Source organism: Clupea harengus, chromosome 12 (assembly GCF_900700415.2).
Source record: "Clupea harengus chromosome 12, Ch_v2.0.2, whole genome shotgun sequence".
NCBI classification, from domain to species: Eukaryota; Metazoa; Chordata; class Actinopteri; order Clupeiformes; family Clupeidae; genus Clupea; species Clupea harengus.
The window spans coordinates 144,258-154,969 of record NC_045163.1 but is presented as its reverse complement, the minus strand read 5'-3'; the positions used below and the strand labels follow the sequence as shown (position 1 = coordinate 154,969).

At 40.8% G+C, this 10,712-nt stretch overlaps 1 protein-coding gene across 1 annotated transcript; it reads left to right on the top strand.

The window, feature by feature from the left end:
• The first annotated feature begins 1,622 nt into the window (after positions 1–1,622).
• Positions 1,623–10,495, top strand: LOC105902423 (proteinase-activated receptor 2). Its single transcript, XM_012830008.2, has 2 exons — positions 1,623–1,860; positions 8,802–10,495. The coding sequence occupies exons 1-2, from the start codon at positions 1,779–1,781 to the stop codon at positions 9,890–9,892; spliced, it is 1,173 nt and encodes a 390-aa protein (XP_012685462.1). The 5' UTR covers positions 1,623–1,778; the 3' UTR covers positions 9,893–10,495.
• The last annotated feature ends 217 nt before the right edge of the window (positions 10,496–10,712 follow it).

Genomic DNA, 10,712 nt, shown 5'->3' with positions numbered 1-10,712 from the left:
AGAATGTGAGTACCATCTCTGAAACAACTGCAGGTTCACATCCATGGTTTGCTGGTAGATACCCTTAGACTACATGCAGGTGAATTATACCCTTACGGTGCAAACCCATGACACCGTTACGAGCGACGCGATATTCTAATCCCATGCATTTCAACGGGAGCCAATCCATTGTGACGTAGACCACCGTTTTGGGCGACGCGACCGATAAAAGTTGGAAAAAGTTGAATTCTATGCAAATGAGGATTGATTTTTCCCTGGCAGCGGCCAATCAGATTGTTTGGTGTCGTCTCTGACGGTTTGAAAATGATATTTCCACATGCTAAAACACGCCTGCACGTATCGCGTCGCTGTCATGGGTTTGCACCGTTAGGGCCGAAACACACCAAACGCGTTTTAGGCTATGCAGGTGAATTATACCCTTAGGCTACATGCAGGTGAATAATAGTGTAGTTAACAGCAGAGCATGATGGCAGTTGAACCGTTATAGAAGTTCTACTCCAAAATCACTGTCCTGGAATCAGTGCAACCCTTCTATTTATAGCCCACAAGAAACATTGGCTGTTGCACAGATCCTACACATGCAGTAATTAGAAACGTAATGCATTTCAAAATAGACTTATATTGTTCAAAACACAACAATAAGGATGTAGAATGTTGTTTAGCTTCCAGAGATGTGCTAAAATGAATTTCTTCATTCATAACACCGTTTCATGATGTTATTTTTAATGTTTACCTTATAGCCTATATATAAGGTTAATATAATGTATAATAATATGGGCCAAAAGGCATTCTAAGCAGCCAGTCTCCTATTGCTATCCTGAAATAAGGAATGTTGTCAATATGCACGTGTGAGGCTTGTGCCTACACTGGCAGTTTTCAAGCTGGAAACATCTACCAATCCCTATAGACATACTTGTGTGGCCATCTGTAATGTGGCACCTAGTTGGGGGTTTGTAGAAATGGTGCCGGAAATGAGCACCTATGGGACGACATTTTTAAAGTTGTCGGCGGTCAATTCCTGGGCTGAAGTAACGAGCCCCATAGACATGACATATGCTCTATGACGAGCAAAGTATGTTATCAACCATTTTAATCAAAGGGGGTGGTGCTCCCTCCCTCTTTTGAAAGCGTGCAAGCAAGTTAGTGCAAGCCCTCCCTGAATTCATACAGTGCCTGCAGTTCGAAAAAACACTGCTTTAACATGTGAGTTTATCTGAGCAATCTAGGCGATTTTCAACGACACTGGAATCGCCGAAAGGACAAACTGTCTGGACCAGTCGCAGCTACTGTAACACTGTGGTACTATGTGGAAGAAACATTCCTTCCCTTTCCACCTTTGGTGAAATGTTGCCTGATTGGCCTAATGAACAATCTGCCCATGGGCGTCAATAAGGGGGAAAGTAATATACACATATTTAATTTTTATCCACGCTCAATCTTTTAAAAATTACATACGTTTTTGGAGTGTCTCCTAAGCCGAGTACAAATTGAAATTGTAAACGAATTACAGATATATTGAATACTGATCCTGACTATAGTAAATATATATAAATGTAGCCAACAATCAAATATATATATATATAACAATGAAGTAACCACTACAGCTGGGTAATTTCCAGAAAACGGCAAACTGAACGAAACCGCACAGGACAGGTAATGTGATCCCATATGCGACTGCCCATAATACAGGGTGTGTCACGGTTTCTGTGAGAGCCAGCGAATGTTTGCACACATAGTGATCACCTGAAGACGGAAGAAGATTGCTCTTTCATCGCGCAATGGCTGCCTCAAGACTCGCCAACCTGTTGTTGTTTTTCTGTTGTGCTTCAGTTGTTACTGTTGCGACGGCTACGGAGAAAGGTAGGCTAATCATTTCACATTGTTTTATGTCCGGAAATATTTGTTATTAGTTCGAAATGCATCACCGGTTCTGTGTCATGGTAGACTAACTTAGCTTATGTTTTGTTGGAGCGTGACCTTTCAGCCCCATCAGTTCACATCAACCTTGGGTTGTAGGTTAGACTACTAATGGGGGGCATGGGCACTTCCATGACGCCCAAAAGATACAAAATAAAACGGCAGGTGAGGTGAATGAGTCGAATGATAACTTTTCATTACATAGCGGCTCACCTAGGCTACATAGCTATAAACAGTTAGTCAGAAGTAGGCTAAGCCACACCTCAACATTGCTCTCATGCCAACCACGCAGACAAGTTTCGCCGCGGTCATAGGACTGAAAAACCAGACTATCCTGTTCTGTGACGAAATCCGAATCCCAGGCAGAATACGACCTCTGGCTACGGTAGCCTTTTAATCTGGTTAGTGCACGTTTTGCAACTCGTATGTTCTGGAACAGCCACGCTTATTATGCTTTATGTGGAATGTATGTGAACAGACGTGTATGTGTAAGACGGTATAATAGAGTGAAACCAAACTGTTACATATAGGGCTACTAGAAGACGGGTAGACTGGGACTGAAATACGGCCCTGAACCTATTGCCTCAAGGTAAAAACAACCACTGCATAGAAGCAACAGTCTGCAGGGTTGTCATGACAATACTACTGGTCACCAAAGTACAACATTCACAATACAATACAATGGTTTATTGCTAGGGCAAAAAGCGCAATAAGTTATTCAGTGTATTGAAGAGGTGAATTTATGGGGAATCCAGTGCTACCTGTATCCTGCGTTGACTAGTACTGTTCTGTGCTGGACGTGAACCCTTAGTCAACCTGAAATGTAGTCAAAATAGTCTCACACTGGATCTGCCTTCCAATCAGCACTCAGGACCCAGGAGGATGGTGTCAATTTAGTGACTTTTTACACCTGGCATTAAAATGTGTTTTGGGTGATTGGATTGCAATCGGACAGTGCTTGACCACATGAAAGTACAACAACTACGTGGCCGGAAAAAGGCTTCATAATAGCATGTGTCTGCTTTTCAAAACCTTGCTGGTTTGGAACAATCAAACATAATAATGCAGCTTCATGGATGGCTGCTGTCTTTTTTTTTTTTTTTTTTTTTTCGCACAAATTAGAGGATCAGTCGGATCTCAATGTGGACACTGGAGACACATATTAATACCAGGTGTAAATGTAGATAGATAATCTAGATACAATCTGGATATAAGACTAATTTTAATGCCAGGTATAAAACCCCCATATGCATAAAGGGTCGGCACAACAAAAACTTTAGACTTTAAAGGGTCTGCACAACAAAGACTTTAGACTTTAAAGGGTCGGCACAACAAAGACTTTAGACTTTAGACAAAGACTACTGGTCCGCCTGCAGTAGAAGTCTCTCTTTCTCTGCTACTAGGGTACAATTATAAAATACCAATTACAAGTCACACAAATAAAAAATAGAGTATAATTAATTAAAAATTGAGTATGAAATAACTTACTATACTATTACAGTGCCTATAAGTACAATTTCTACTGTAAAAATATGGAGTGTGTCAGTAAAATAATCAAAAGAAACTCCAAAAAGGGTAGAATGTCATACAAACTTGAATGTGTACATAAATATAAGGGCATGGGCCAATCATATTCTTATGTTGTGATGTATAGATGGGTGAATGTCATATCTAAACAAGGCAAATATTAAAACAAATTCAAACAATATTAAATACAGATTTTTGCCAGATTTGTAGACATCGGAAGCACTATTTTCCCTTTTCCATACGGTGGTGCTGTAACATGCACACTTTTGACATGCAGATGGCGTTATTATCAATACGCAAATAATTCTGTGTATTTTGAAGTTCACGGTTTGAGGCATCATGCACAACTACCACATCTCTGTTGTGTTCCGTTCTGTTCCGTGTTCCTCTGTTGTGTTCCGTGTTTCTACATAATTTCACAGGACTTTAGATTCTCGACCATGCTGACATAATGCAGGCTAAATTCTGTATGCATGTGATGAATTCTAGGGGATCCCTTCCCCTTCTCCCACACAACCCCAACCCCCCCTTCCTATCTCCTCCTGGCCGACCTCAAGCAGATGGGTGCCGTGGTTCTGCTTAAGGTTCCTTCCTGATTAACAGGGAGTTTTTCCTTGCCCCTGTGGCCTTTGTGCTTGCTTTAAGGGGGTCCAGGCACTGGTCTCTGTAAAGCGCCTTGAGACCATTTTATTGTTTTGGCACTATATAAATCAAATTCAATTGAATTGAATTGAATTGAATTCTAGGCTTGCATCTATAGTTACTTTAGATGTGTGTGGTAAAGGTCATGAGTTTTTAAACATTCAAGCAGAACACAGCTCTGGGACTAGAACAGGTACATTTAGCTTTAGCTTTAGCTGAACAAATCAGATTGGTTAATTTCAGCCTATTTCAATACCTCTACAGTTGATACTAGGCAAGATTGAGTACAGCACTAAAGGCAGGGAATAGCCTTAAGAGGTCATTTTCACAAATCATTATGGGTCTGTTACAGGTGAGTGTTTAACATCTGATGTGGAGTTTCACAAATCAGATGGGTTATTTTGAAGCAATTCTAATATGCTAGACAGTGTATTGGTTATGTAGAGCACTTTAGGTTTGTATTTGAAAAATGACGTATTATAAAAGAAGTATTTGAAGTAAAAAATAGTATTTGTATTTGATGGGCCTTTCAATTCAATTTTATTTATATAGCACCAAAACAATCAAATTGTCTCAAAGTGTTTACAGAGCTCCGTGCCTGAATCCCTCTGGAGCAAGCACAAAGGTGACAGAGGCAAGGATAAACTCCCTTGAAACCTTGAACAGAACGTTGGCAGGCAATGACGTAAGACGGGCGATTGATTGATTGATTGATTGATTGATTTGAGATCAAACACTAAATCAGAGGCAAGAGTCTTCATGGTCAGGGCACAGTCATGGTCATAGTTTTGCACATTTTTAACTTTGGTTTGAGTGACTCATTTTGGAATTTGTGAACAGAGTTTGTTGGATTTCCTTGAATTTTGGATGCAATCAACATAAGTTTAGGATAAATTGTGAAGGAATAGTGGATATTGAGGGCCTAATGGTGGGATATTTGATTTGCATGGCGCACCACATCATTTTACATACACATTGGAAATAACTTGCGATTCTTAGTTTGATCAGCCTCAAATTGTGCTAATTACTTATTGTTACTAATTGGCCACTCCTGATCACACCAATGTGGCAATTATGAGTCATAGTGTGTTTGTGTGGTGCTGTGTTTGTGTGGTGCTGTGTTTGTGTTTGTGTGGTGCTGTGTGTTTGTGTAGTTCCTAAACTGAAATAATCATACTACACTTTCAAGTAGTGTCTCAAACGTAGTCAGAAAGCCTAGAACTTAAGGTGCAAAATTAATCTAAATAGGGTCTCTTGATGAGTAAAGTCATGCACACCGATAGAAAATCATGTATGTGTGCGAGATCAGTATGTTTGTCAGGATGCATCAGATCGGATTAAGTTATGCTATGCTATGATAACAATACTGCTCTGTAATGCCGTCCCGCCTATTCTACACTGGCCATTTACGCCAAAGGTATAAATTATGGAATTGTCATTCCATCCTCATGTTCAAATGACACCATTTCGTAGGGCGATGCGTTGGTGTCTGCTTATGTGCGCAAACAAGTTAAAATATGAAGTTTTTTGTATATACATGATGAATACAAAATTGATAGATATGATGGGGAGAGAGCTTAGTGGGTATACAGTGTGCTCATAAGCTTTGTGGTGGAAGTCTGATAATAACCAGTCTAATGCGAGATCAGTCTTATATTAGATATTAGTAATATGTTTATTAGTCTTCTGCAGAAGGATCAGCAACACACAGACAGAACAGCAAACCGTCTGAGAATCGGATGAATTATCTCACAGGCAGTGTCTATTTAACAGGGTCATAGAGATAAGAAAAACAGGAAGTATCACTCTGTTCCAGCACACACCCCAGTTCTCCTTAATATTTCACATGCCATGCTTTACACAATAACACTTGCAATTCGCATTATTTCTAATACAGCTTACTATTACAAGGGTAAGTAGAGTTATGGAACAGAAAACTGTGTCGATGGTGGCAATTATTTACATGGTATGGGGTAGAATAAGTGGATGACAGTGTGGTGGGGGTGGGTAGGTGTAGGCCGAGGGTTTCTACAAGTAGATTAGTGGGAGAGACTACAGCAGCATCCCACAGCAAAGATCTAGACTCGGAGGAGAACGAGACAGTGTGTAGAGTTTGGCTGCCAATATGCGTATATGTTAATGGAGATGAGGAACAATTTCCACGGCCATCAGCTTTTGCGAGCCGGTTACACTAAGAGAGAGAACATTTTGGTTAGTACACATCAATTTAATAAACAGATAAGAAGAAGAAACAGAAGGTTCTATGGCCACTTTATCAGTATTAGCATTAGCAATATGATATAGAAGGTGAAGGAGAGGCTGGCTGGCAGGGTTTATCAAAGTTCAAAGTACTTTATTTGTCATTGTCACAAAAACAACGAGACGGTAGAGGCAGCAACAGACAGCTAAACTTAAGTTGCTGTGGACATTAACTGCCACAGCTAAATAATAATAAATAACAAATTATGAGAATTTTGTTTAGGTTTAGTTATGGTTGGCTGAAGTGATGCGTGCAGATTTTAGTTGGGATAGCAAGCGTAGCAAGAAACCCAACTGGCTAGCGACAGACGTAGCAGGCGTTGCATGCGGGACCCGGCGCTCCTTCATAGTACAACAGGCGTTGTCTGTAGCCCAGTTTTATTTATATTGGGAATTTTATATGTGTTCAGTTGTGATGAGTTCTGTTTAGTTATGCTGGCTGGCTTGGTGCATGGGGATGTTTAGTCATACATGCATAGTATGGGTGGTAGGATACAATAGCAATGCACAACTGGCTGGCAACAGCCGCAACATGCGCCGCAACATGCGCCGCAACATGCGCCGCAACATGCGCCGCAACATGTACCCGGGATCTGTAAAGTCCCTCCTTCACAGTACAACATGCGCTGCCTGTAGCCCACTCCTGCTAAACGCAACAACATGGCCAGCAAGAAGAAGTGAAACATTTTGTGACGGGTTTTTGATGCATTATTCATGACTATGGGATGTCTCTAGTCTCTATTTGAGTATGGAAAGGGTGTCTGCATCTCAGATGGATGCAGGAAGATTCTTCCACAGGCAGTGGACTCGATAGCTGAAGACTCTCTTGATATACGAGACCTCCACTCTGGGAACAAAGTCCTCTTGGTGGGCAATAGGGGACAACTAATTCCTTGAGGTAATTTGGAGCCAAGCCATTAAGGGCTTTGTATGTTAGAAGGAACACACCATTCCTTTTAACAAAGAGATTCAATGGGGTCAAAGGGCATCCTGTAGCGGCTTGGGCCTTCACCAACAGGGCTGTGTGAGATTGATACTGTTGGATACAGATGGATACATACTGGGAAACTTGTTAACCCCTACCTGAAGAACAAAACCGTAGTATCGGTTTTGAAATGTAATGTAACATTTTCTATGCATGATTATGTGTAAGACTTGTGTAAGACTTGTGTTTCATACATTTGCAGGTAATACATGTCAGAATGTTTATGTGTGCACAATTTAGTGGTAGAAGGCGATTTGTTGAACCAAAAAGAAATGAACCATTTGAGAACTGAGTGACTGAAGTAACAAGACTTCACACCTTTTCCTTGACTGACTGTTTCATTCAAAATGACTAGGATGTTCAAAAATGCATTGATTTGTAGACCAATATCTGTGGTATGCACTTATAGACTAAACTTAAAGTTTGTGATAATTCAGACTTTAGATTCATTCAAATGGTTTGAACAAAGCAGATTCAAGCTCCTAGAGAATTCTATGAGAAGCAACTACACTTCTATGCTTCAAAGATCGAATCTAAGCAGGGATCTGTTTCAATGTTGTGGGGTGTTTAATAGTACAAGTATGATGTTGAGTTATATGTAGTGACATTTTATTTAGTTTTGTGTATCTTTTCAGAGTTTAGTCATGCCATGTATTTTTTCACAACTCCAAGCTTTCTTTTTTTAATTTATCAGTTTTATTAAAGACCTTTGTCAAAACTGTAAATGAGCTGTTATGTCTCCTATTTACCAAACCATTTATTTTTGTGAATTGTTAATCAACCTGAATTAATTCATTTAATTTAACGCATTAAAAAAAATGACGCAATTAACGCAGATGCCTGGGTTTTGTTATTATTTCTGTTAGTACATATTTAGGCTTATGGTTAAAATATCTGGAGCGCCCAACGTTCACCCGCCACGGAGCTTAGCCTCACAAGATTGCAAGTTTATTGAGCATTTAAACTTACAACTAACACAACAGGCTGCACAACATGTTCTTACTGCCTACCTCCTGAGCTTGCTAGCTGCCTCATAAAGTATTTACTTCCCCTAAAGTCTGTCTCTCTTCTTCACTGCTTTTCCGTGTCTTCATCTCAAACCCTGTTTCAAAATAAAAATCCTTTCACACTTAACGTGCTACACATAAAACAAATATGCCTTTCAAGCTGACAGTCAATTTTGACTTGATGGTTTCATTGGAAGACTGTATTTCACAGGGAGGAAAGAGGAACCTGTGTGTTAGACTTCCTTTGTGTTGATTCTACTTTAATTCTGAGATTTTACCTTTTAAATGTCCATTATTACAAACGTCAGTCTTAAGAAGAAAAAAACAATCAATCACAGCAAATTGTGTGATTTATTAGTTAATTGAAAATGATTGACAACACCAATGAATGCATTACTTTGAATCATATTGACGATTTGCTTATATATGATTCCAATTGACATTGAATCTCTTTTTCATATCAGTTCCAGGGAAGACAAAAGGATTTTTTGGAGAGGTAGATAAAAACTCAAACACAGTCGTCGTAGACCCAGCCACGGCAGGAGCTCTTAAAAGCGGCCTCACCACCGTCTTCCTCCCCATCGTCTACATCGTGGTCTTCATCGTTGGTCTGCCAGCCAACATCATGGCTCTCTGGGTCTTCCTCTTCAGAACCAAGAAGAAGCACCCAGCCACCATCTACATGGCCAACCTGGCTGTGTCCGATCTGCTCTTCGTCATCTGGATCCCGCTGAAGATCGCCTACCACTTCAATGGGAACAACTGGATTTACGGAGAGGGTCTGTGCAAAGTCTTGATCGGTTTCTTCTACGGCAACATGTACTGTTCCATTCTGTTCATCACCTGCCTGAGTGTTCAGAGGTACTGGGTAGTGGCCCACCCCTTCTCCCAGCTGAAGACGAATAACCGCGTGGCCCTGCTTCTCTCTCTCTTCATCTGGCTGTTCATCTGGGTCAGCACCACCCCACTCTACCTCTACCAACAGACAGCCTATATCAGCGACCTTGGCATCACCACCTGCCACGACGTCAGCAGGATTGACCCCGAACATGTCTTTGAGTCGATTCAGCACTCGTACTATTACTTCATGACCATGGCGGGTGTGGCTTTCCTGATCCCATCTGTAGTGATTATAGTAGCTTACGCCATGCTGCTGCGTGCCGTTGGAAACTCAATGGGCGAAGGCAGCGCTGGAAAGAATCGTAGGAAGGCTGTGGTGCTGATCATCACAGTGCTGGTCGTGTTCCTCGTGTCTTTCATCCCAAGCAACGTGATGCTGGTGGTGCACTACTCCCTCCTGAGGGCAGGGGCAGAAAACAACGCCTACGGGTTCTACGTCACGACACTCTGTATGGCGAGCCTCAACAGCTGCCTAGACCCGTTCATCTACTACTTCGTGTCCGACGACTTCAGAGAACACGTCAAGAACGTACTTCTCTGCCGCAGCAACAGGACTGTCGAGAGGATGAGAGTGTCGTTCAGCTCCATGAAGTATTCGACCAAGACAAAGACCTATCTGTCTGAGAACTCCACCACCCAAACCAGTTCTTGCTAATTTTCAAAAACATTGTCGATCTACAATACCTATTACATCAACATAAGGAGAGAAGACTTTGAAGTGAGATTTTGATTCGTATACGTTTTTTGCATAAGTGTTGTTGCTGCCAAACTTGCCCATGACCATGCTGTTGAAAAGGCTACGTTTTTAGTTTTAGTCTTCCAAGATAGTGAATTTTAAACCTTTAACATTGAAGACTGATGATTAACCTGTATGTCATTGCTGTGTACCATTTACGTTTTGGAGTTTGGGTTGACATATTTTGTGTTTCTTTCCTGCCTATATACCCCATAGTGGGGCAACATGTTTTTGTCTGGCCTGACCTAGTATTATCATATTGTATCACATGTGGTAGTGTAGCTCACTTACTCGCAAGATAACCTAGAGAATATAAATATATATATATATATATGTAAGTGATATATACCACATGAGATACAATATGATAATACTATATATATTCATCAATGTCTCCATTATTTACTGGATTTCTTTACTCTCACCAGGGTTGGTTCACGTGTTGATCATTTAAGATGTTTTTCCTTTTAAGCTGTAATATTTATAAAAATGATTCATTTAAATAAATCTTTTCTAAACTAACCTTTTGTATTTTCTGTATCTCTACTCTGGGGGGGGGGGGGGGGGGGGGTGTATGAAGTAGCTGAGAAAGTCGTTTTTTTTCCAGTAAGGTTGTGTCCTGTGTCTTTGGTTAGGGTCTGGATTAGAGACTGGTTAGGACCTGGGTTAGTGGATCCACGTTGGAGTCACCCATTAGGCCTGGTTGGCGTTAGTATTTGTGTCCCTGATGGTTGTGTCA